This window comes from Hyperolius riggenbachi, chromosome 11, assembly GCF_040937935.1.
Source record: "Hyperolius riggenbachi isolate aHypRig1 chromosome 11, aHypRig1.pri, whole genome shotgun sequence".
In the NCBI taxonomy this organism is placed as follows: Eukaryota; Metazoa; Chordata; class Amphibia; order Anura; family Hyperoliidae; genus Hyperolius; species Hyperolius riggenbachi.
The window spans coordinates 219,795,024-219,822,865 of NC_090656.1; the positions used below are offsets into that span (position 1 = coordinate 219,795,024).

Sequence of the window (27,842 nt, forward strand, 5' to 3'; positions counted from 1 at the left end):
AAATGGTATCATCCCAGGGCCGGACTTACCATAAGGCACTGTAGGCACGTGCCTACATGCGCCTCATGATGGAAAGGCGGCTCACTCCCCTCCCTGAGTGCCTCCCTTCTTCCCTATGAGTTGTGATGAGATTGTAAATGAGAGGCTGCTCACCCTGCTCTCGGCATTCCACTAATGAGATCTCCTTTCAGTCAGGAGCACCTGTAGCTACCTAATACTGAGGATCCTCTAGTTACCTAATACCTGGGGACACCTCTAGCTACTTAATATTGAGGGTTCTTATGGCTACCTAATACTAAGGGGCACATTTAGCTACCTATGATGGACAAGGGAAGTAAGGGAGAAGTGACAGCTGGCCAGCCAGCACACTTGCGGTGTGGTGGGGGGTTTGTAGGTTCATGGAGGGTGAAGTCTAAGGTGCCAGCATATCTGTGCCTATAGGCTCATGTGAGGTAAATCCGGGCCTGTATCATCCTGATTCAAAACTTCTTGCTTTTACTGATGGCTAACACAGTACAACACTCTACTGCTGGTACTAAGAAGGTATCTTATCTGATTTCCATGAGTTTAATACCAAAGCAGGAAACTAGTACATGGCCGTGGCGTAGTCAGTAGACCCTACAGGAGGACTCTGGTTTTCTCATGCACAATGCAGATCTGCAGGCTTTACCTGGTGACAGGGCTAAGGCGGGCCTCACGGTCAGGGTTCCTCCTCCGTTCATCTTGCAGTGGACAGAAATGGCGTTCAACAAGGCCTGCAGATACTTCTCCTGCTCGATACTACTGGACGACTCAACAGATGAAGCCTGAGCTGTGGAAAAAAAAGCAGAGTGACGTGATTGACTGGAATTTACATACGTGGCTTCAAACAGTGTGGAGAAAACCTCAGAAAAACAAAAGGCAAAAAGGCGGGAGGGCGTCAGGAACCAACGTAAAGTTCTATATTGTAAACACGGAAGTATACAGATGTAGGGGTGATAGATTCTCAAAATTAAATGTCCTTCAAGCAACAAAAGTTGCATCTGAAGAAGTTATCGCCAAAATGTAGGAGGAATCTACAAAAAAATATGTAAAAAGGACAATAAAAACGAGGTGAAGAAATCAAGACTACCCAGTGGAAGGGACTATATAAATACAATAACTAAAGCGTAAAAAGGTGTGTTCACATTCATTTACCTCCTGTAAGTCATTTGGACAACAGCAATAGTCCACAGAAGTTTTGAGTACGGTAACCATTGCGAACGTCCACATGGCTTACAAGAGATAAGTGAATGCTTATACTTATCATCAAAATAATTTACTTTTATGGACGCTCCACCATCTAGTCTAAAGATGCCTACATAGCTTTGATGGGTGTTGCCCATCGGGGATTGGAACCCGATCCTGTTGGGTGACATCGTTGGGCCAGGCTGCACAGACACGTCAACTGTGTAGCTGATGACGCACTGTGTTGCTATGCTGGGAGGTGGAGGTATGACGGATCGGCATGTGTGTGATGTCACTCGCTGGGCAGGGGAGCGGTGTGAACAATAGGATCACCTGTCCCTGGGGTGCGAGTTGATCCAACGGGTGGATTGATTGCGTGTTGGGGGCCGCGAACCTGTGTACACACACCTATCGGTTGTAACATGATACAGGGAACCCGGGAGAGAAAAGACAGGGAGGAGAACCCTGCATTGGAGGGAAGACATGAGAGGAAACGCTGATGGACAGGTGAATGTAAGCTTTACTACTTATGTTGCTCATGGTTAAATCGGACGCCGCTAGTGACACACCCCAAACCCTTCACGATCAACCAAATGGATCAGAAATAGTTTGCACCATTGATTTCTAGCAGATTTGATGAAATGATCATATCAGTTGGATCTCAATGAGAAAAATCAACCAGTGTGTGGCCACCTTATCACATATATGGCAATCATCTACATTGTTATACGAGATAGGAGGGAGGACCACGTCTATTGTCAAGAAAAATCTAATTCAGGCAACCTATTCCTCTTCTGAGATATCTGTAACGACAGATCTTCAGAACTGAATAAATACTGGCTGTCTTAAGACCAGTACACACGATCCCCAATGGCAAAATCGCTGGGCCGGACTATACAGAATTCACGTTCTGTTGCTATCCGGGGAGTCGGAGGGACGATGGAGCGTGAAATTTGATGTCACACGACAGGCGGGACGGTGCGAACAAAGCAATTGGCCATCGCTTAGCTGAGTTGATACGCTGGTCAGATCGCTAGCCAAGCGGCAGTCGTTCATCCAGGGCTGATGTACACATGCCAGATTATTGGCTGAGGCAGTCGCCATCAGCCATCTCAGTCCCCAACAATGCTACTGCCTATAGAGCATGCCCTACTGGCTGCAGCTCTGGGGCTTTGAGTCTGCCAGGAGAAAAGCGTGATATAAATGTTTTTGTCTTTTGTGTAGTCCTCCAGTAAGATTCTTGCTCAGAAGATACCACTATTTCTGACATAGATGACAGGTGCTCTTGTTTCTCTGTATAATGGACAGTATAACCTCCATCAGGTGGTACACATCCTCCACCGCTCTGTAACTCACCAGCCGTGTGTGTGTTCTGAGACTTGAAAAGCCCAACCACCGTCTTCCCATGGAAGCCTCCGGACCGCAGTAAGATGGCGTTGGTTTTAGAGTTCTTCCAGGACACCACCGGGAGTCTGTTATGGCGATAACAGCGGGCAACTTTCTGCAGGCTGCTGTCTTGTACTGACTGCGGCACCACCAGGAGGCCAGGGTAACTGCAAGATGGACAGAAAGCGCGTTATTAACTACTGATCACAAGCAAGCAGTAAGGCCTCGTTCACATCAGGGCCGTTTCTGTGCGCTTTTTACAGCGCACTGCCCTGTGCGATCAGCTATTTACTTTCCCATGTAACTAAATGTAGCTGGTTCACATCTATGCGCTGCGCTGAGCAGCGTTACAGAAACGTAGGGTTGCATGCATTTCTGTGCGTTGAGCTGGAAAGCGCACATCAATGCAAGTGAATGGGTGCGCTTTTTTAGCGCATAGAAGCGCATACCCCTAACTGGAGAAAAAAATACATTTACATACAAAAACAAAGTTTTATTGACAACTGCTGCCCGTACAACAAGCAAAACGTGCTTTAAAGAAGCGCAGCGCAACACACAGAAATGCGCACTAAAGCGCGCACAAGCGCATGCGTTTTTTACCACGCGCTTTCACACGTTTTTCAGCGCAGCAGATGTGAACGAGGCCTAACCAGAATCGCTGGGTACAGCAAGTTAAAGAGGCACTGTAATGGCATATGTAGTAGAGTGCAGATAATTATCCAGGAAACCCAATTTCATGGTAATTTTCCTGGTTGAAAGTGGATCCGAGACAAACTTTTGCTGCCTTCATTTTTCTGTCCCTTACACCTAATTTATTGGGCATTCTTCACCCCAAATGCTTTTTAAATTTTTTTATTTATTACCCAATTGCATGTAAATGAATGTATCCACGCCCCCAGCGCCTAGGCATTCCGAGTCCCATGCTGAAAGTGCTCATGGGAGCTCAGCATAGGGATAATAGGTTTTTGCTGAAGCATGCATGAGATTTCAGAGGCAAGGGGGCGGAGAGGGGAGAAGAGGGGAGGAGAGGGGAGTGGAGTTTTCACAGGCTGAGGGGAGGAGATGCAGAGCAGCTTGCCTGTGTGTAATGATGATGAGCAGAATATGGCTGCTGTCATTGTATCACAGGAAGAAATATTTATATACTGTTGAAGCTGTTTGCAGCTCGATTTACTGTGTAAACCTTCTAAACTTTGGATAAGATATATAGCAAGTTACTTAGACGTCAGAGTCTGATAAAGTACGCTGAAAGATTTAATTTAACAGAACACAATTCAGAGAGCGTGAGCTGAGCTTTCCTGCATGTGACCGTCTGAGAGGACCCATGTTGGCGTGTTCTGAGGAGACTTGTGTGTGAAGAATACAGCAAATATATTTCATCTGAGATTCTGGCACAGAGTCACTGAGATGGGCAGGAGCTGCACGGAGCAGCCAATCAGGTTTCACCTGTTTAAATGTATGAACGGTTTCCCAAATTATACAATCTCTAGATCTTTTCCCCCATAGCAGGGGTGTAGCAATAGCCATAGCAGCTGCTATAGGGCCCTGGAGCATAGGGGGCCCAGGTGGTACTCAATGTATTCACCATTAACTTTCTTGTGTTTCTCCAACCTCTGACTTTGTCTCAGTCCCCATAAACTATGTGCAGTGTTAATCTCATAGTTACATAATTATTTGGGTTGAAAAAGACATACGTCCATCGAGTTCAACCAGAGAAATGGGAATGTAAATTGCCCAATTAACTCATATCCATAGGGTAGGGAAAGTTGGCATTGCTTAACCCTTTGGGGACGGGCCCGTAGTAATTCCTACACCACACTTGTGGCTGTCTAAGCCTGATGCGGCGTAGGACTTACGCCGCCCGCCGTTTCCGCTCCCGACGCAATCGTGCGCACCCGAGAGGGGAGGTTAAGCTGTCAAATGACAGCTGACATCTCCCCTCAGTGACCAGAAGCCATTGCGAGTGGCTCCTGATCACGTGATCATTACGATCTCCGGCGGATCGTAGTGATCACTTTTACAGCAGTGGTGGCAGGAGAGGAAGAAGAGGATCCACTCACCTTCCTGCCGTTCCCATGCCGATCAGCGATCCCCCTCCACTCTTGTCGGCATCCCCGCTCGTTCTGACGTAAGTGTCGGGTACTGGCTTGATTATGACATCAAGCCGCGACCCAGAACTTAGCGTCAGTGCGAGGGAAGATGCCCGCGAGAGCGGAGGGATATACAGCTGCTCATCACTGGAGCCTGGGAGGTGAGTAAAGGCTGCTGCATACAGGGGGGACACCTGGCCACACATTGGACACCAAATCTACCCAGCCATACTAGGGATCTGGCTGCCTGACCCTTCAAATGCACCTCCCCCCCGCTGCATGTAAAGTAGCCTGGTCCTTAAGTGGGGCGGGGGGGGGGGAGGGGGGTAGGCAGCTGGTCCCAAAAGGATTGCATGCCTACATCTGAGGGCCCCATGAAAGTCTTGCTATGGGACCCCATGATTTCTAGCTATGCCACTGCCTCATAGCATAATAAAACATAGATCTATATTCTACTTTACTCTTACAAGCTTCTGTGTGGGAGTGCACAGCTGCTTGCTTCTGTAAACTCAAAGGAGTTATCACAGTCAGTGCAGATAAGAGACAGAGGAAAACGCTCAGAAATGAAGTTAGCAGTGCATCCCCCTGACTTGGATATTTGAAAAGGAGCAAAAGCAGAAATTGAAATCATAAAATAGTAAAACTATCCTATGTCTGTGAATAGAAATAGCCTTTGAATAAGACTAAAAATCGTATTCGCTGCTCTGGGCAGTTGCTCCAGTGTTCTTTGGACTTACTTTTGATAAATCAGACCCTTTTGTCTTGTGCTTGCTAAAGACCACTAAATCGGAGCTCTACTACGACGTCGTTTGACTGACTCACCTCCGACACAGAGAGTACATCCTGTTTAGGGCTGTCACCCGGAAGTGTTCTGATCTTAGTCGGGTGGAGCTGTTGCTGATGGTGCCGAGGGCCAGGCGTTGGTAGTCCCGAAAGCAGGCTCGCTCCACCAGCTGCTCCATGGTGGACTTCTCAGATGCCTTCAGGGTTCCGCTGGGCAACTCATTGTCATCAGAAACTGCAAAAAAAACCCACCAACATATTTTAGTATTTATTTAGCGCCAACATCTTCTGCAGTGATTTACAGTGTATATATAGTGAGCTCACAATCAAATCCCTACCATAGTCATATGTCTTTAGTAGTCAGTTTCGACGCCAGGCTCTTTTAGCCGGGAGCTTCACTCGATTAATTTTGGTGAGCACCCGGCTGTCACCAGCTTAACTCCTCATCCTATGCTGTAAGCAGAGTTGTGCCGACCCTGCATTACCCCATTGCTCCCTTTGGTGTCCGCAGAAAATTTTTCGTGGGGGGCGGGGGGTGTGGGGGAGATAATAGATTGGTTAGGGGGCAAAAAAAGAGGTTGAAGCCATGACGAAATACAGGGGAGAAACCGCTCGCCGCACCAAAAATAGGGGGTAATAGGTAGAAAAAAAATGGGCATGGCTATGGACCAGGATGTGGGTGTGGCCACGGGTGGAGCCAAATTTACATGAACTTAGCAATGGTGGGACATTAGACTAGGACAGTGTGCTGCAGACTTAGCTCTTCAGCTGTTAAGGAACTACAAGTCCCACAATGCATTGCTGGAGTCTGACAGCCACAGTCACGATTCATAAAGGCAAATGCATTGTGGGACTTGTAGTTCCTTAACAGCTGGAGAGCCAAGTTTGCAGATCACTGGACTAGGACTATAGTAGGAATTAGATTGTGAGTGCCTCCGACACAGGTGCCCCCCAGTTTAGGTAGTGACAGGGAGTGGGACCCTTCATGTTTAGTGACAGGGACCCCCCTCGTTTAGGTAGTGACAGGTGCCCCCCCCCCCCCGGTTTAGGTAGTGACAGGTACCCCCTTGTTTTAGTAGTGACAGGGACCTCCCAGTTTAGGTAGTGAAAGGTGCCCCCCCAGTTTAGTTAGTGACAGAGACCCCCCCATGTTTAGTGACAGGTGCCCCCCAGTTTAGCTAGTGACAGGTGCCCCCCAGTTTAAGTAGTGACAGGTGCCCCCCAGTTTAGGTAGTGACAGGTGCCCCCTAGTTTAGGTAGTGACAGGTGCCCCCTAGTTTAGGTAGTGACAGGTGCCCCCTAGTTTAGGTAGTGACAGGTGCCCCCTAGTTTAGGTAGTGACAGGTGCCCCCTAGTTTAGGTAGTGACAGTTGCCCCCTAGTTTAGGTAGTGACAGGTGCCCCCTAGTTTAAGTAGTGGCAGGTGCCCCCCAGTTTAGGTAGTGACAGGTGCCCCCCAGTTTAGTTAGTGACAGAGACCCCCCCCATGTTTAGTGACAGGTGCCCCCAAGTTTAGCTAGTGACAGGTGCCCCCCAGTTTAAGTAGTGACAGGTGCCCCCCAGTTTAGGTAGTGAAAGGTGCCCCCCCAGTTTAGGTAGTGACAGAGACCCCCCCCATGTTTAGTGACAGGTGCCCCCCAGTTTAGCTAGTGACAGGTGCCCCCCAGTTTAAGTAGTGACAGGTGCCCCCCAGTTTAGGTAGTGACAGGTGCCCCCTAGTTTAGGTAGTGACAGGTGCCCCCTAGTTTAGGTAGTGACAGGTGCCCCCTAGTTTAGGTAGTGACAGGTGCCCCCTAGTTTAGGTAGTGACAGGTGCCCCCTAGTTTAAGTAGTGGCAGGTGCCCCCCAGTTTAGGTAGTGACAGGTGCCCCCCAGTTTAGGTAGTGACAGGTGCCCCCTAGTTTAGATAGTGACAGGTGCCCCCTAGTTTAGATAGTGACAGGTGCCCCCTAGTTTAGGTAGTGACAGGTGCCCCCTAGTTTAGGTAGTGACAGGTGCCCCTAGTTTAGATAGTGACAGGTGCCCCCTAGTTTAGATAGTGACAGGTGCCCCCCAGTTTAAGTAGTGGCAGGTGCCCCCCCAGTTTAGGTAGTGACAGGTGCCCCCTAGTTTAGATAGTGACAGGTGCCCCCTAGTTTAGGTAGTGACAGGTGTCCATCAGTGTATGTAGTGGACAGGGACCCCCACTCACCAACATTCCAGCAGCCAGCCCAGCGTCAGACCTAAGAATCAGCCGGTGACCAGTGAGAGTGGGCGCATGGCACCCCTGCATATGCAGAAGTGATGTCACATCTGCATTTCAGTGCGGAGTCCGCAAAGTCCTAGCGCCCGCACTCATTGGTCCCCGGCTGATCGAAGGTCTGATGCTGGGCTTGGACTTAGGGAGGGGGGGGGGGGGGCTGCTGAAGTGTGCGTGTCAGCTGACGGCTGGGGGTCCGCTCCATTTTGCCCAATGTGTGTACGCCCATGATTGCTCCCCACCCGGCTAGCTTTTCATGTCACCTGAAAAATCTCTGAGGAGAACACAGATCATTGTGTAGGACCAGAATTTTCTAAGGGGGAAAGCACTGCATGTTTTTCTGAAGGGGAAGGTAACCCGGAGTGCCCATCAGAAATCCACACAAAAGATAAAAACTCTGTGCAGATGGTGCCTTGGCTGGGACTCGAAGCAGAATCATAGTGCTGCAATGTGAGAGCGTTATCCACTGTGCCACCATGCTGCCATGATATGAGGCATATGGGCTTGTGTACACAGCATAAAGTGTACCTGTCACCTACATACTTGGTCACTCTAGACCTGTCCATACTTTCAGCATATCAATACACACGTTCCTGGCCAACACACATTGATCAAAATGGCTTTATCCCCCCAAAATGTATAGACAGGCACCAGCAATACCAAAGTAATAATAAAGCTGATATTTCTCTAACAGATCTGAGCCAATCACAGCACAATCTCATCAGTGATCACAAAGATAATTACAATTCAAATCTACAGGGGCGTAACTAAGGGACTTTGGGCCCTGGTGCAAATTTTACATGGGGCCCCAAACACACTATTGATATGGAGCCCCAAAATCTACCAAAGACAGCTGTAGTGTCAGCAGGGCCTGTTCTAGACTTTTTTCTGCCTGAGGCAAACTTGTGAGGATGCCCCCCTCCCCCCCAAATTGGAATGATTGCACAGCACCCAACAATTTGCACCACACATTATAGCTGCTGTGAGCCCCCCCTCCAAAAAACACAAACACCCTCAGTCTAGGTAGGTAGCCAGGTATAGGTGCACCCAGTACTGGTAGCTAGGTACAGGTGCCCCCAGTATAGGTTAGCCAGGTACAGTTGCCCCAGTATAAGTTAGACAGGTACAGTTGCCCCCAGTATAGGTGTTGGCCAGGTACAGTTGACACCAGTATAGGTGTTAGCCAGGTACAGTTGCCCCAGTATAGGTTAGCCAGGTACAGTTGCCCCCAGTATAAGTTAGACAGGTACAGTTGCCCCCAGTATAGGTGTTAGCCAGGTACAGTTGACACCAGTATAGGTGTTAGCCAGGTACAGTTGACACCAGTATAGGTGTTAGCCAGGTACAGTTGACACCAGTATAGGTGTTAGCCAGGTACAGTTGACACCAGTATAGATGTTAGCCAGGTACAGTTGCCCCCAGTATAGGTTAGCTAGGTACAGTTGACACCAGTATAGGTGTTAGCCAGGTACAGTTGACACCAGTAAAGGTGTTAGCGAGGTACAGTTGCCCCCAGTATAAGTTAGACAGGTACAGTTGCCCCCTGTATAGGTGTTAGCCAGGTACAGTTGACACCAGTATAGGTGTTAGCCAGGTACAGTTGACACCAGTATAGGTGTTAGCCAGGTACAGTTGACACCAGTATAGGTGTTAGCCAGGTACAGTTGACACCAGTATAGATGTTAGCCAGGTACAGTTGCCCCCAGTATAGGTTAGCTAGGTACAGTTGACACCAGTATAGATGTTAGCCAGGTACAGTTGCCCCCAGTATTGGTTAGCCAGTACAGTTGCCCCCAGTATAGGTTGACCAGGCACTCTCTTCACTTCCTGTTTCTCCCTGGTGCTGCCCCAGACTTCTGCCGCCTGAGGAAGTCGCCTCACTTGGCATCATGGGCGGACCGAGCCTGAGTGTCAGAGAGGTGTAATCAGAGTAAAGAAACAGTTTGTTAAGGATTATCACTATTCAATGCACATATAGAGGTGTATTATCAGCATAGCACCGATGAAAAGCTAACAAGATGGATGAAGGGGGGCCCCTCTGGTCCAAGGGCCCTGGTGTGGTACAACCTCTGCACCCCCTATTACTACACCACTGGAAATCTATAAACACTTCCCGAATTTCACTATATGGAATATGGAAGGCTGGCTTACATAGATCAATATTCAACAGTGGGGATGGAGTCTGGTGTTCCTACCACATTCCAAAAGCATACGGATCACTTTGATCCTCCCAAAAATGGCCTTAGGCTGCAATAGAAATTAGCCTATAAGTGGCCGGATAGTGTACTGGTCAGGCTTGCTTCACATTGCGCAAAAATGTTCCACTATGGAACAGATCCCAACGGATGCAAATAGATCCAATGCAAAGCAATAGGATCTGTTCACAGCAGTCTGCTCACAACGTGTTTGCGATAATTCCAGACTGAACGGACGGAGCGGACGCATCGCAGGTATACAGAGCATGTGGCAGCGGGAAACAGGAGGCACGGATGAAAAAGTGATACATTTAAAGTGGATTGTGAGCCATAAAATCACCTTCCATTTACCCACTGCTCTGTTTATTACGTAGTCTACATGCAGTCTGCATGGCAAGCATTCCAATATAATCATAAATGTTTCTGCTGTAATTAATCTTATCTCAGTCAGCCTGGCTCTATTGTGGTTCATTGCCTGGGAGGGAAGCTTGTTATGTCCCCACCCACATTCCTGCTCCTCGCTGATTGGCTGAGGGCAGTTCAGTGACAGGAGGCTGAGAAGGGAAATACACCTCACCCCTCTGCAGAAGCTGCTGAAATAGGATCTATGCTGTGCGCATGTGTAAAGCAAGCTATATATGACAGTGCAGTTCCTACAGAGCTCTGTTGGGAGGAGGGCTGGCAATGTATACACCATTTAAGGCAGGAGGGAAAAAAATAGTATGGGAGGAAATGACATCAGGATTGGCTTCAGTCAGAGGCAGTAAAGATGGAAAATGCCTGGAACAGTTTTCTCTTTATTTACTATATTAAATTCACTAAAATCAATATTTGGACAGAACAATCCATGTGTAAGTAGAACAAGTATTTTTCCACTTATATATGGCTGCCCCTGCTGCTCTAAAACTGAAGATGGATCAGTTTTTACTGAATCAGTTTTTGATCTGTGCCTCTGACATAGGAGACCAGGGTTTGATCTGTGCAGTGCACCGCCTCTGACATAGGAGACCAGGGTTTGATCTGTGCAGTGCACCGCCTCTGACATAGAAGATCAGGGTTTGATCTGTGCAGTGCACCGCCTATGACATAGGAGATCAGGGTTTGATCTGTGCAGTGCACCACCTCTGACATAGGAGACCGGGGTTTGATCTGTGCAGTGCACCGCCTCTGACATAGGAGATCAGGGTTTGATCTGTGCAGTGCACCACCTCTGACATAGGAGACCGGGGTTTGATCTGTGCAGTGCACCGCCTCTGACATAGGAGATCAGGGATTGATCTGTGCAGTGCACCGCCTCTGACATAGGAGACCAGGGTTTGATCTGTGCAGTGCACCGCCTCTGACATAGGAGATCAGGGTTTGATCTGTGCAGTGCACCACCTCTGACATAGGAGACCGGGGTTTGATCTGTGCAGTGCACCGCCTCTGACATAGGAGATCAGGGCTTGATCTGTGCAGTGCACTGCCTCTGACATAGGAGACCAGGGTTTGATCTGTGCAGTGCACCGCCTCTGACATAGGAGATCAGGGTTTGATCTGTGCAGTGCACCGCCTCTGACATAGGAGACCGGGGTTTGATCTGTGCAGTGCACCACCTCTGACATAGGAGACCGGGGTTTGATCTGTGCAGTGCACCGCCTCTGACATAGGAGACCAGGGTTTGATCTGTGCAGTGCACCGCCTCTGACATAGGAGATCAGGGTTTGATCTGTGCAGTGCACCGCCTCTGACATAGGAGATCAGGGTTTGATCTGTGCAGTGCACCGCCTCTGACATAGGAGATCAGGGATTGATCTGTGCAGTGCACCGCCTCTGACATAGGAGATCAGGGTTTGATCTGTGCAGTGCACCACCTCTGACATAGGAGACCAGGGTTTGATCTGTGCAGTGCACTGCCTCTGACATAGGAGACCAGGGTTTGATCTGTGCAGTGCACCGCCTCTGACATAGGAGATCAGAGTTTGATCTGTGCAGTGCACCACCTCTGACATAGGAGACCGGGGTTTGATCTGTGCAGTGCACCGCCTCTGACATAGGAGATCAGGGATTGATCTGTGCAGTGCACTGCCTCTGACATAGGAGACCAGGGTTTGATCTGTGCAGTGCACTGCCTCTGACATAGGAGACCAGGGTTTGATCTGTGCAGTGCACCGCCTCTGACATAGGAGACCAGGGTTTGATCTGGGACTCTGACATAGGAGACCAGGGTTTGATCTGTGACTCTGACATAGGAGACCAGGGTTTGATCTGTGACTCTGACATAGGAGACCAGGGTTTGATCTGGGACTCTGACATAGGAGACCAGGGTTTGATCTGTGACTCTGACATAGGAGACCAGGGTTTGATCTGTGACTCTGACATAGGAGACCAGGGTTTGATCTGTGCCTCTGACATAGGAGACCAGGGTTTGATCTGTGCCTCTGACATAGAACACCAGGGTTTGATCTGTGACTCTGACATAGGAGACCAGGGTTTGATCTGTGCCTCTGACATAGGAGACCAGGGTTTGATCTGTGCCTCTGACATAGGAGACCAGGGTTTGATCTGTGCCTCGGACATAGGAGACCAGGGTTTGATCTGTGACTCTGACATAGGAGACCAGGGTTTGATCTGTGACTCTGACATAGGAGACCAGAGTTTGATCTGTGACTCTGACATAGGAGACCAGAGTTTGATCTGTGACTCTGACATAGGAGACCACGGTTTGATCTGTGCCTCTGACATAGGAGACCAGGGTTTGATCTGTGACTCTGACATAGGAGACCAGGGTTTGAAGCCAGTACCAGAAAACAAAAACAGACCAGAGATATCGTCGTCCTCATTGCGGCTCACTCGTTCCTCTATAATCGTTCCAGTCTTCTTTCGCCCAATTGTCATTTTCCCTGCACGTTTGGCTCCTTTTACAATTGTTTTGGAAAACGTTCTGAAACATTAAAAGAAAGAAAAAAAAAGTCAGAGAAGGGAAAGACCATATTCTCTGCAATGTGTGTAATATGCAGCTGGCTTTGTTCCCCTACAAAAACATAAAAATAAAACCTGACCTGACAGTTGAGCTATAGGTTTCAGCAGGGTCTCAGTGACACCTGGAACAAGCATGCAGCCAGTGGAGTCTCGCCTGGAAAGAGCATGCAGCCAGTGCGGTCACACCTGGGACAAGCATGCAGCCAGTGGAGTCACACCCGGAACAAGCATGCAGCCAGTGCGGTCACACCTGGAACAAGCATGCAGCCAGTGGAGTCACACCCGGAACAAGCATGCAGCCAGTGCGGTCACACCTGGGACAAGCATGCAGCCAGTGGAGTCACACCCGGAACAAGCATGCAGCCAGTGCGGTCACACCTGGAACAAGCATGCAGCCAGTGGAGTCACACCCGGAACAAGCATGCAGCCAGTGCGGTCACACCTGGAACAAGCATGCAGCCGGTGGAGTCACACCTGGAACAAGCATGCAGCCGGTGGAGTCCCACCTGGAACAAGCATGCAGCCAGTGGAGTCACACCTGGAACAAGCATGCAGCCAATGAAGTCACACCCGGAACAAGCATGCAGCCAGTGGAGCCACACCCCGGAAAAAGCATGCACTCATTAGAGTCACACCCGGAACAAGTATGCAGACAGTGGAGTCACACCCGAAACAAGTATGCAGCCAGTGGAGTCACACCCGGAACAAGCATGCAGCCAGTGGAGTCACACCCGGAACAAGCATACAGCCAGTGGAGTCACACCTGGAACAAGTATGCAGCCAGTGAGGTCACACCTGGAACAAGCATGCAGCCAGTGAGATCACACCTGGAACATGCATGCAGCCAGTGGAGTCACACCTGGAACAGGCATGCAGTCAGTGGAGTCACACCCGGAACAAGCATGCAGCCAGTGGAGTCACACCTGGAACAGGCATGCAACCAGTGGGGTCACACCTGGAACAAGTATGCAGCCAGTGCGGTCACACCTGGAACAAGCATGCAGCCAATGGAGTCACACCTGGAACAAGCATGCAGCCAATGGAGTCATACCTGGAACAAGCATGCAGCCAGTGGAGTCACACCTAGAATAAGCATGCAGCGAGTGGAGTCACACCCAGAACAAGCATGCAGCCAGTGGAGTCACACCCGGAACAAGCATGCAGCCAGTGTAGTCACACCTGGAACAAGCATGCAGCCAGTGGGGGTCACACCTGGAAAAGGCACGCAACCAGTGGAGTCACACCTGGAACAAGTATGCAGACAGTGGAGTCACACCCGGAACAAGCATGCAGCCAGTGGGGTCACACCTGGAACAAGCATGCAGCCAGCGGAGACACACCTGGAACAAGCATGCAGCCAGTGGGGTCACACCTGGAACAAGCATACAGCCAGCGGAGACACACCTGGAACATGCATGCAGCCAGCGGAGTCACACCTGGAAAAAGTATGCAGCCAGTGGCGTCACACCTGGAACAAGCATGCAGCCAGTGAGATCACACCTGGAACAGGCATGCAGCCAGTGGAGTCACACCTAGAACAGGCATGCAGCCAGTGGGGTCACACCTGAAACAAGCATATAGCCAGTGGAGTCCCACCTGGAACAAGCATACAGCCAGTGGGGTCCCACCTGGAACAAGCATACAGCCAGTGGGGTCCCACCTGGAACAAGCATACAGCCAGTGGGGTCAAACCTGGAACAAGCATGCAGCCAGCAGAGTCGCACCTGGAACAAGCATGCAGACAGCCGAGCCACACCTGGAACAAGCATGCAGCCAGTGGAGTCACGCCTGGAACAAGCATGCAGCCAGCGGAGTCACACCTGGAACAAGCATACAGCCAGCGGAGTCCCACCTGGAACAAGCATACAGCCAGCGGAGTCCCACCTGGAACAAGCATGCAGCCAGTGGAGTCACACCTGGAACAAGCATGCAGCCAGTGGAGTCACACCTGGAACAAGCATGCAGCCAGTGGAGCCACATCCCGGAACAAGCATGCACTCATTAGAGTCACACCCGGAACAAGTATGCAGACAGTGGAGTCACACCCGGAACAAGTATGCAGACAGCGGAGTCACACCCGGAACAAGTATGCAGACAGCGGAGTCACACCCGGAACAAGCATGCAGCCAGCGGAGTCCCACCTGGAACAAGCATGCAGCCAGTGGGGTCACACCTGGAACAAGCATGCAGCCAGTGGGGTCACACCTGGAACAAGCATGCAGCCAGTGGGGTCACACCTGGAACAAGCATGCAGCCAGTGGGGTCACACCTGGAACAAGCATGCAGCCAGTGGGGTCACACCTGGAACGAGCATACAGCCAGCGGGGTCAAACCTGGAACAAGCATGCAGCCAGCGGAGTCACACCTGGAACAAGCATACAGCCAGCGGAGTCCCAGCTGGAACAAGCATGCAGCCAGTGGGGTCACACCTGGAACAAGCATGCAGCCAGTGGGGTCACACCTGGAACAAGCATGCAGCCAGTGGGGTCACACCTGGAACAAGCATGCAGCCAGTGGGGTCACACCTGGAACAAGCATGCAGCCAGTGGGGTCACACCTGGAACAAGCATGCAGCCAGTGGGGTCACACCTGGAACAAGCATGCAGCCAGTGGGGTCAAACCTGGAACAAGCATGCAGCCAGCGGAGTCACACCTGGAACAAGCATACAGCCAGCGGAGTCCCAGCTGGAACAAGCATACAGCCAGTGGGGTCACACCTGGAACAAGCATGCAGCCAGCGGAGTCACACCTGGAACAAGCATGCACTCATTGGAGTCACACCTGGAGCAAGAATGCCAGCAGTGGAGTTACACCTGGAACAAGCATGCAGCCAGTGGAGTCACACCCGGAACAAGCAAGCAGCAAAGCACTCCAAGTCACAAGAGTGCAATCGCGGTGGCATGTGTCCTGGGGCTGTGCTTGCAGCTTTCGGAGGGAACAGCTGCTGAATGGAACGTGGAGTGGAAAGACAACGAGGGAGCAGGATGACTCCAGGGGTTAGATGAAGCCCCAGGTAAGTTAAATTGCGCAACTTAGTGTCCCTTTAAATATGCTTTCTGATGTTTTTTCACAGTTCCTGCTGTGTAAGCAATGATCAGCTGCTTCTCTCAGCCAGGACCTTGGAAAACCTATTATCTTTGAAACGGTTATGCAATTAACCTGTTGGCTACTGTACTACAAAGTGGGTGTACAATGTCTGCAGATGGCAACTTTTAAAGGACATAAATTAAAAAAAATAAATAAAAATAAATTACTAATCTTATTTAAATGAGTATTAAACTCAAAGAGTCAGTTACCGGAAAGAGGTATTTTTCTCCTTCTGCTTGGGCAGGATGATAGGGGGCGCCGTCTGTCCTGCGGCGAAGGCAAACATGCTGAAGATGGACACCGGATAGCGGAACTTCATCAGCTGCTTCTTGAAGAGATCCACCATCTCCGGACTCACCTCCTCGTCAAACGCAACTTTAATGAGCTGTGCGGCAAAGACACGACAAGATAACACAACTCTGAGGTCACATGTCATACGCTTTAAAGAGGACCTGAACCCAGAACTACCTTTCTGCTCTAAAAGATAAGCAACAGGATGATAACCTTTACAGAAAAACATTTCTTCATTACAGTTCACAGAACTCCTGTAATAAATCTGCAGTGTCTACTTCCTGCTTTCATGGAAGCAGACTAAAGATGGCCACTAATGATCCAATCTTTTTTATCCGAATTTTACCAAATCTATGTAGTATAAGGGTACATTGAGTGAATATATTGAATGGATAAATGTAGGCAGTTCCCTATAGAAATGGTAAGATTGAATGAAAAAGATAGGATTATTAGTGTTCACCATTAGGGTTAAAGGACATCTCAGCTCATTGAAAATAAAAAAAAATCCATGGTACTTACATATTATACCGTCTGAAGAGTTTGGCAGTTCCTTGTTTAAGTTGTGTTTGCTACACTACCAAGATTTAACCCTTTTTGAAAAGCTATTTTGTCAGTTAGAATTTGCAACTGCTGTCCAGCAAATGCTGTTAAAAACAAAGAAAACACAGAGAATCCCTCATGAGGAGATGGACTAGTCAAAAACCTGTCGGTTCTGTCAGATTTTAACTGCCTCTTTTTTTCGCGATAGTGGTCCTTTTAAGCTGAATTATTGCAAACAACTTCTGTTTTAAAGGACCACCCCAACGGAAAAAAAGTAAGCAGTTAAAATCTGAGCGAAACGACTGGTTTTAGACTAGTCCATCTCCTCATGGGGGATTCTCAAGGTTTTTCTTTGTTTTCAATAGAATTTCCAGAACAGCAGTGTAACTGCCAAAATAGGAAGACACCAGCCAGCCTCCCTACTCACTTGCACACTACTTTGTCAGTTAGACTTTGCAACTGCTGTCCAGGAAATGCTTTTCAAAAGAAAGAAAACCCTGATAATCCCCCATACGGAGATGGACTAGTCCAAAACCTGTCGGCTCTGTCAGATTTTAAAGAGGAACTCCAGTGAAAATAATGTAATAAAAGAAAAGTGCTTCATTTTTACAATAATTATGTATAAATGATTTAGTCAGTGTTTGCCCATTGTAAAATCTTTCCTCTCCCTGATTTACATTCTGACATTATCACATGGCGACATTTTTACTGCTGGCAGGTGATGTCAGTGGAAGGAAATGCTGCTTGCTTTTTTGGCAGTTGGAAAAAGCTGTAAACAGCTAATATTTCCCACAATGCAATGAGGTTCACAGACAGGAAACTGCCAGGACCATATCCTCACAGTTTCCTGTTGGAGGGGTTTCACCACAATATCAGCCATACAGAGCCCCCTGATGGTCTGTTTGTGAAAAGGAAAAGATTTTGCATTGGAAAGGGGGTATCAGCTACTGATTGGGATGAAGTTCAATTCTTGGTTACGTTTTCCTAAAGGCAAAATCATATTCATTGTGGATTGTTACCATTCCACATGGTTGGGCAATTTCTTTACGACTAACAACCAATCGTCAATCGTTTATTGCCAATGAAATTCATCACTCGTGTACCAATTCATAAGTGATAAGATTTCCAAACTGAACTCTTCCTACACAGGCTTCCTGCCGCCATGTACGGTAGACAGAGCTGAGCCTGCTCCTGCCTGTGAGATGCTGACAAGTGAAACCAAACACTATGACACATAAATGCAGGTCCTGCATGTTAGTCAGCAGTGTGCTATCTATGCATCCCATCACCCTCTCATCTGCAAGTACTGGCGGGAAGATTCTGAAGACCGGACCACACGGCTTGACTCATCCAGCCACAAGTATCCCAAAACAAGCTTGTAAGTGGTACACACAGCCAGGCCTGTTTGGGTTATGTCTTTTTACAGAGGTGACTTGGGAGCCATGTATCAGACAAGAGGTGGCTATAAATCACTGATGACAGATATCGCTGTGTTACAGGATAAGGTTAGACCACAATGAATGTGCAAGCATGGCTGTATCGGGCCATGCAGCCCACAGAGGGGGGTCGAGCAAGAATAGTTAAAGAGGAACTGTCGCGAAAATTGTAAAATTTAAAACACATACAAATAAGAAGTACATTTCTCCCAGATTAAAATGAGCCATAAATTACTTTGCTCCTATGTTGCTGTCACTGACAGTAAGCAGTAGAAATTTAACATTACCAACAGATTTTGGACTAGCACATCTTCTCATGGGGGGTTCTCAGGGTTTTCTTTATTTTTAAAAGCATTTAGTGAATGGCAGGTGCTCCGTTCAACTGCCAAAATAGTGTGCAACGAGCAGGGAGGCTGGCCAGCATCTTTGTATTCATCTTTTTCAAGGAATGTCTTTATAAAGAATAAAGGCCATGCTGAGAATCCCCCATGAAGAGATGGACTAGTCCAAAACCTGTCGGTAATGTCAGATTTCTACTACTTACTGTAAGTGACAGCAACATAGGAGAGAAGTAATTTGTAGCTCATGTTACTCCGGAGAAATGTACTTCTTATTTGTATGGTTAAGATTTTCGTGACAGTTCGTCTTTAAAGGAAACTGAAGTGAGAGGGATATTGAGGCTGCCATATTTATTTCCTTTTAAACAATGCCAGTTGCCTGGCATCCTGCTGATCTTTCATGCATCAGTAGTGCTTATTTTTTTTTAATATTCGCTTATAAATTATTTTCTCAGTGTTTGTCCATTGTAAGATCTTTCCTCTCCCTGATTTACATTCTGAAATGTATCACTGGAGGTGACATCTTTAGTTCTGTCAGGTGATCTGTGGGGAATGTTCGGTTACTGAGTTTTCTATGCACAGAGGGAGATGTTACTTGCTTGGCAGTAGGAAACCACTGTTATTTACCACGATGCAACATGGTTCACAGACAGGAGACTGTCAGTTCCATGGTCTTGACATCACACTGTGGGAGGGGTTTCACCACAATATCAGCCATACAGACTCCCCTGATGATCTATTAGAGAAAAGGAATAGATTTCTCATGGGAAAGAGGGTATCAGCTACTGACTGGGATGAAGCTCAATCCTGGGTTAAAGTTCCTCTTTCAGGCATATAATGCAGACAGAATTGCGAGGAGTGAGTAGATCATGCTGATTTGCGCATTGCTGAACCATGGTGTGGTGTATGGATATGATGACAGGTCCACTTTGGGAGTGACCCCTTGTGAGTCACAGGAAAAGAGCTTATTGGCTGGTTTATCTCCCATCTTTCTGGGGAGTGTACTTCCTGCCGCCCAGGGCCGGATCTATCATAAGGCACATTAGGCATGTGCCTACAGGCGTCTGATGATGGGAAGGCGGCTCACTCCCCTTCCTGAGCTCCTCCCTCCTTCCCTATGCAGAGTGCTGATGAGAGTGTAAACGAGAGCTTACTCACTCTGCTCTCAGCATTCCACTGACAAGATTTCTCTTCAGCTGGGGGCACCGCTACCTACTTAATACTGAGGGTACCTAATACTAAGGGTCACCTGTAGCTACCTGTGGCAGGCAAGGGAAGTAAGGGAGAAGTGTCAGCTAGGACAGCCAGCACACTTGTGGTGCAGTTTCATGGGGTTTTGTAGGTTCATGTAGGGCGGAGTCTAGGGTACCAGGACATCTGTACCTATAGTCTCCTGTGAGGTAAATCCAGGCCTGCTGCCGCCACTAACCTTGTCGTGAGGCAGAAGGTGTTCTGCTATCAGGATATGATGCGAGTTCACAGACAACTCTATCGGCACAAAGAGATCAGATGAGCTGCAGGAATTTTACCTAAATAACCAATCACTTCAAAGGAATTTAAACTAATATTAGTTGTGCGCCAACTTGGACCTGTCATCTCTATGCAGCAAGGGAGGAGAGTCGGAAAAGGAAATCTAGTACTATACTGGATTGGTGTTTCAATGCACCAAATACCTCTATTTAAAGTGAACCAGAGACGAAGCACCCTTGTGTATTTTACCATAGGAATCAGTGGGAACATTAGAGAAAACATTTACCCTGCTCTCTGTTCCATCCTCACTGCTAAAAGTGTCTGTTATCTAGCTAAGATAAGAATCCCGGACTGAGCATTGAGTCTGGCTTTGCTATAATGACTCAGCTATAATGATTCCTGAGCAAAGCCAGCAGGGGGCAGGCTTGGACTTGAAGACACCAAAGAGAACACAGTCTCAGCTATAATTATTCTGTAGCAAAGCCAGACCGACTGCTTAGTCGGGATTCTTATCTTAGAGGTGATAACAGGCAAATTAAACAGAGAACAATGTAACAAAGAGCAGATTAGGTGTTTACTGTCATGTTCCCACTGATTTATAAGGTAAAATACATGAGGTTGCTTCATCTCTGGTTCTCTTTAAAGACCAAGTCTTAAGGTGGCCACTAATGACACAATTTTCTGAACAATCGATTACGAATGAGTCTTCGTATGAACGATCGTAGATGATCGTTTGAGACCACTAATGGACAAAAATCTCCTAACCAATCCGATCAGATTAATGAAATCGTTACGAATGTCGGTCCGATCCCTTCAATCTAATCGGATTGGTTAGGAGATTATCATCCATTAGTGGCCCCAAAGATCATTTATGATCATTCATACGAAGAATCGTTCGTAATCGATCGTTCAGCAAACTGTATCATTAGCGGCCACCTTTATGTAGAGGCCATTGATTGAACATTAAGGGAGTATCAGAGCACTCTGATTACTAAGCTACGAGATGATATTTTTAGACCTGTGTTTGGGAGTTACGCTGCAATTTCGTTGCCATTTTACAATACGATTTTGCTGTGATTTTCACTGGCTGCTAGGAACACAAGGACAGAAACAAATGCAGTATGCCGCACTTTGCGATCAGGCAACATTTTGTTTATTTGCTGATGTCCTTGCATTTTGCATGGACAAAAAACCGCAAAATTGCGTGTAGTATAAATCTGCCCTTCATGTACTTTTGATAACATGAACCTGGGGTGAAAATAAACTTAAAGGACATCTGAGGTGAAAAAAAAAAACCTGATGAGAAAACCATTGCATCTATCCTCCTCCTCCTAAAAATGACTTTATTAGATATCCCAGTTTGATTTTATATTTAAATCTAGCTTTTACTGTTTCATCGTCTCTGCCCAATGACACGTTCATTGAAGTATGCCAGAGCTAAAATCTATGAAATTTTGATCCTTTTTATCTCTTTCCTGTTCCAGGAAGCCATTTACTGACAGGAAAGTATTTTATGTCTGTAATTTCTTATCAGTGAGGGTTATGCAATAGTCTGACCCAGTCTGACCCGGATAGAAACTGTCACTTGCACACCTGATGTTTAACTCTTTCAGGCAGAGAAAAAAAAGGAACACAGCCTAGTTATTTGTGTGCTAGGCACTGTACATACACGTCTATCTCATCATGTCACATGTCACCTCGGGTATCCTTTAATAGAAAATTAATTATCTGTGTAGTACTGATGATAGATAGAACAGTCTTAACATGGAAATGGCTTAATTGTGACAATTGTGTCAGACTGTAACAGTTGCTGTTTAGAATCCACACTCTGCCTTGAGAAAGAGAAGTAATGACCCTTTGAACCTTCCTGCAGTAAAATCTTATCAGAAGCCTTATCTCAGGCAAGGGACCCAATTCCACAAGCTGTTTGACAAATTGTTTTGCATAGAGAACAACTTAAGTGTTTTAACTCTTGCTGTACTAGATAACAGAAAGGCACTTCAGAGAATTTCTTATTAGGGCTAGTACTATATGCACCTATGTTTATCTCATCATGTCATGCCACTTCGGGTATGCTTTAAAATGGACCACTACCAAGCGTGTTTCCATACTTATCATAGTGAGAGTGACCGGTCTGTGTGAAATGACAGGTCCTCATTACATAACAGGAAGTATGGTCACCCCTGACGTGGCGCTGGATAGAGGAGACAGGAAAGGCGTCTCCTTACCTGGAAGGTGGCAGAGCGGATCTGCAGTCCTTCCTGCATGTTCTGCTGCAGGTGGTTCTGGATGTTGATCTTCTTCTCTCGGGTTATGGAGGCAATGGGGACGCTGCGGATGACTGTCTGCTCGCCCACTGCAGGGAGACAAGCGAGAAACAGGAGTTACACAAACGCGTGTCACCACCAAACACAGTATGCTGCACTTACACAAACATTTAAAGTGGACCTGAACTCGTACTCAGGACAGAAGGAAAACAGAGAGAAATGCACCCTGTATGTATTTAGAGAGTTTAGCCTAATTCCCCCTCATCTGTGACTAATCACAGCTGTAATTTGTCCTCTCAGCTGTATCAGCTGGCTGCCTCCGTAGAGCAGCTAATTTGTAAACACAGGATGTTAACCCTATGTCTGCATCCATGAAAGCAGGAAGTAGACACAGAGCAGATTTATAGCAGGATTTGTATTTAGCTGTAACAAAGAAATGTTTTTCTTTAAAGCGGATCTGAGATGAAAAACTAACTATGACAAGTAACTTGCCTATATATCTTATCTAAAGTTTAGATAGTTTACACAGCAAATCTAGCTGTAAACAGCTTCAACGGTATATTATTTCTCCCTGTGATACAATGAGGGCAGTCATGTTCTGCTTGTGATCATCACACACAGGCAAGCCGCTGTGCATCTCCAGCCCTCAGCCTGTGAAAACTTCACTCCCCATCTCCTCCTCCCCTCTGCCTCTGAAAGCTCTGGCTAGTAACACCTCCTCCTCCTCCCCAGACTGAGCTCCCATGAGCACTTGCTACATGGGTCTCAGAGTGCCTAGGCGCTGGAGGAGCTGTGGGCGAGGCTTGTTTAGTTTATAGGGAATAAGCAATAGCAGGTGTTATAGGGGCCATAGACAAGTGGGGCTCAGTGGCAATTGCTGGCAGCAATTAAGGGGGGGGGGGGGAGGAGGTCTCTGGCAGACTCCCTGGGGTGCAGAGTTACATGAAGAGAGAAGTTAACTCACTTTTGGCTACCTAATACTGGGGGCCTCTCTGACTACCTACATTTGGGGCAAGCCATACTCAGGGCTACCTAGTACTGGGGTCCCTCTAAATACCCATACTGGAAGACTACCTAATACTGGGGGACCCTCTGAATACCCATACTGGAAGACTACCTAATACTAGGGGCCCCTCTGAATACCCATACTGGAAGACTACCGAATACTAGGGGCCCCTCTGAATACCCATACTGGAAGACTACCTAATACTGGGGGTACCTCTGGCTACCTACATTTGGGGCTATCCATACTCAGGGCTACCTACTACTGGGGGCCCCGCTGAATACCGATAATGGAAGGCCACCTAATTCTGGGGGTACCTCTGGCTACCTACATTTGGGGCTACTCCATACTCGGGGCTACCTATTTCTGGGGGCCCCTCTGAATACCCATACTGGAAGACTCCTTAATACTGGGGCTACCTCTGGCTACCGACATTTGGGGCTATCCAAACTAAGGGCTACCTAATACTGGGGGCCCCTCTGAATGCCAATACTGGAAGGCTACCAAATACTGGGGTACCTCTGGCTACCTACATTTGGGGCTACTCCATACTCAGGGCTACCTACTACTGGGGGCCCCTCTGAATACCGATAATGGAAGGCTACCTAATACTAGGGGTACCTTTGGCTACCTACATTTGGGGCTATCCATACTCAGGGCTACCTAATACTGGGGTACCTCTGGCTACCTACATTTGGGGCTATCCATACTCGGGGCTACCTATTTCTGGGGGCCCCTCAGAATACCCATACTGGAATGCTACCTAATACTGGGAGTACCTCTGGCTACCTACATTTGGGGCTATCCATACTCGGGGCTCAATATTTCTGGGGGCCCCTCTGAATACCCATACTGGAAGGGCACCCAATACTGGGGGTACCTCTAGCTACCTATAGCGGGAAGCATTTCTGGCTACCTATACTGGGGGCCTACCTGGGGGTACCTAATACTGGGGGATACCTCTGACTACCAAAGCTGGAGGGCTGCCTAATTCTAGGGTGCATCTGTGGCTACCTAAAACATTTGCGTGTGTCGTGTGCATGTGGGGGACCCCAGCCAATATTTTGCTATGGGGAATCCTGGTTTCTAGCTGCACCCATGGTTGAAAATGATTCCTATCAACTCAGCTGTAAGCAGATGGGCCAGCGATCCGGCTGGCTGGGTACAATGACTGGGCCTCAGCGTGGATGGGGTGGATGCTGTGTTGGCACAGGGCTGCAGTTATGTTCTTCCAGTGAGACAGGTACAAATTGTTCTTGGATAATGGGACTTGTACACAAAGGGGTGAAGGTTAAGCCCTGATAAATACACAAATACCACAATAAATACAATCCAAGGCAACGGCTCCGCGCTGGAAACCGACGTTTCGGATTATGGTCCTCGCCGTTCGCCAATAAACTGCCAATCAAACAGCCGCAAAAACCTTCAGCTGGCCGGAGAATCTCCATACTGTGAAGAAGACAGAGAGGAGCATCTGAGTTATTGTTTGGTTCCATCCTCTGTTATTAACCTCCGATCGCCGATAATTACACCTAATCTGTTTCATATGGATCAGATGCGTCAGAGGGATGAGATTAATCACCACGAAATGTGCGCGAGGAGGCAAAATCTCTACAAAAAGCAGTTACTGAAGAGTTATTGAAGATGTCCATCCAGAAGAATTCTACTTCAGCCGGCAGTCCTCTGTGCGAGAGCCAAGTCATTCCGCATGTCAATTAACTTATTAGGTCTAATTCACTTTAATGTAAATCTGTCATGGGAGAAATATGAGGGCTGCCACTGGCCAAAACATAAAAGAATGGAAGTTTCCTACTTTCTGCAAGTCCGCGACTTTCCATTCAGTAAAGAGAACCAGTCACGTATAGGCACTTATAATATATAGGGTCCTAAGGACAGCCCTGTGCAGTACGCAGATATAAATGTTTGCTCAAGTAGCAATATAGGGTCCTAAGGACAGCCCTGTGCAGTACAGAGATATAAATGCTTGCTCAAGTAGCAATATAGGGTCCTAAGGACAGCCCTGTGCAGTACAGAGATATAAATGTTTGCTCAAGTAGCAATATAGGGTCCTAAGGACAGCCCTGTGCAGTACAGAGATATAAATGTTTGCTCAAGTAGCAATATAGGGTCCTAAGGACAGCCCTGTGCAGTACAGAGATATAAATGTTTGCTCAAGTAGCAATATAGGGTCCTAAGGACAGCCCTGTGCAGTACGGTGATATAAAGGTTTGCTCAAGTAGCAATATAGGGTCCTAAGGACAGCCCTGTGCAGTACAGAGATATAAATGCTTGCTCAAGTAGCAATATAGGGTCCTAAGGACAGCCCTGTGCAGTACAGAGATATAAATGTTTGCTCAAGTAGCAACAGGCAATGGGTCGGTTCATAAAAGGCTGTGCAGTAAAAAAAAATCTGGTTAGGAAAATACCGCATTCGATATTTTAGACTTTTGTGTGCGATTTCATAAAAATCTTCATAGGTGCGGTAGAAGTGCGGTAATTTAAAGAATCGGTAACAGCAGAAGAGTAGTTGTCTGTGTTGTTACATGCTGTTCTCTGTGCAGAGACAGCATTACAATATAAGAGGCATCCCAACTTCTCCTTAGATGTGCATATTTTGTTATACTGCCTCTGCTCGCCCTGAATCTGCTCTGAATCTGTCTATAAGTCTTTAACATTCTATTTAATTGCCACAGCATAGAACTTGAAGAAACTTTACACATGCTTAGGTGATTTTCAACTCCAGCTCCTAGTATCATTCACACAGGAACTCAAGGAGTTTAACAGCCGGAGGAATTCTGGAGAAGCCTGTTTCTTTTTGTATCCCTCTGCTGCTGCCTGGGGGAGATCTTACTGCTTCTGCTTGTGAATCACTGTTCCCAGCACAGTCCCGCACAGACTTCGCTCTCTTATCACCCCTTCAAAGCAGGCGGTATGTTTTGCGCCTTTACCACCTGTTCTAATCTTCATGAATTGACATTTACTGACATGTGTTGAGGTAAATACTGCACAAGTCGGTAATTTACCTCACTGCTTGGTAATTTCAACTTTTCATGCTGTAACAGCTTTTATGAATTGACATTTTCCTAAATGCTCAGAAAAGTCAGCTATTTTCTATATTACCAAATGCGGTAATGCTTTATGAATCGACCTCAATGTATCGATATTACAATAAAAACCTCTCCCTGAGACGTACACACGGGGAGGTGGGGATCAACAAGGACCCCAGCACACCGGTATGTTTCACACTAGTACCTCCCACATAACCCGGTTCATGAGGTTTGGGCGGCGGGTGAGCGGGCGGCCGGCGGGTTCAGCGGGCGGCCGGGTGTGTGGCGGTTCAGCGGGCGGCCGGCTGTGTGGCGGTTCAGCGGGCGGCCGGCTGTGTGGCAGTTCAGCGGGCGGCCGGCTGTGTGGCGGTTCAGCGGGCGGCCGGCTGTGTGGCGGTTCAGCGGGCGGCCGGCTGTGTGCGGGTGGTGCGCGCGGCAGCACAGACCTAGAGCCCATTTTTAAACGGGCTTAGGTCAACTAGTATATTATATGACTTTCCACTCAGTACAATATTCTGAAGTTGTTTGTTACATATAGGCACTTTTGGCGGACAAGTTAAGCACCCCCTGTTATCGCCATTAGAACATTCTCCTATCTTGATGCAGGAAACAACTAATATGCTATTCAGTCCATCCTAAACTTTGCTGCTCAACTCCACCCCTCTTAACTCCTCAGATGTAGCTCCTCTCTGGTAGTATCTTGACTGGTTCCTCTCCACTAGCTGCTTCTCTTCCTAACCCATCTCCCGACTCCCCCCACCCCCAACAACCATTGCTCCTCTCTGTCTATGCCCCCCTCTTCTTTCCCAGTTGCTCAGTGACTGTCAGTCCTAGCACTGGCATCACCTTTCTGTTATTCTCTTCACTGACTATACTTCTCTGTCATTCCCTCCATAGGTTGTTTCCAAACTGTCACTCCCCCACTGGCTGCTTCGCTCAATCCACCTGCTGGCTGTGCTTCTTTGCTGTTTCTTTAACTGGCTGCACATTTCTGTCACACTCTTTGATGGCTGGCCTCTGCAGCAATCTCTCCAATGGCTCTTCAATATAATGTCCCCAACTAGCAGCTCCTCTCTGTCAGGGGCTGTCAGTCCCTCTTTTGGCTTCTTCCCACTGCCAGTCCCTTGACTGGCTGCCCCTCTCTGTCAGTTCCTCCTCTGGTTCCTCCTCTCTGGCAGTCCCTCCACTGGCTCCTCTTCTCTGTCAGTCCATCCACTGTCTACTCCTCTCTGTCACTCCCTACTCTGGCTCCTCCTCTCTGCCAGTCCCTCCACTGATGAATGGTTTCCAAAATCATCTGACCCAGCAAAATAATGAGAGAATATGACCGAAAAGCCAGCCCCTTGGGTGGGAGGTGCTTGCTTTCACTGCAGATTGCAAGCTCCTCTATGGCCACACTGACTTCAATATAATATGCCACCTAAAACAATGTGAATTTATTCTTGCAAAGGTGCGTGATTTGGCATTATTGTTGGCATTAGAGTCTCATCGCATCTTCGTAGCT

The 27,842-nt window shown here is 47.8% G+C and overlaps 1 protein-coding gene across 6 annotated transcripts in view; it reads right to left on the reverse strand.

Annotated features, from left to right (window-relative positions):
• Positions 1-27,842, reverse strand: part of SBF2 (SET binding factor 2) — a 604,108-nt gene that overhangs the window by 111,306 nt on the left and 464,960 nt on the right. For all 6 annotated transcript variants that reach the window (XR_011024739.1, XR_011024738.1, XM_068260376.1 and 3 more), the window contains exons 23-28: positions 22,250-22,377; positions 16,156-16,331; positions 12,700-12,821; positions 5,505-5,700; positions 2,563-2,759; positions 671-811 (exon numbers count right to left, since the gene is read on the reverse strand). Coding sequence is in view for 4 of the 6 variants with exons in the window: in XM_068260376.1 (XP_068116477.1) it covers positions 671-811; positions 2,563-2,759; positions 5,505-5,700; positions 12,700-12,821; positions 16,156-16,331; positions 22,250-22,377 (960 nt within the window). In the remaining 2 variants the exon portion in view is untranslated. The remainder of the gene's footprint in view (positions 1-670; positions 812-2,562; positions 2,760-5,504; positions 5,701-12,699; positions 12,822-16,155; positions 16,332-22,249; positions 22,378-27,842) is intronic.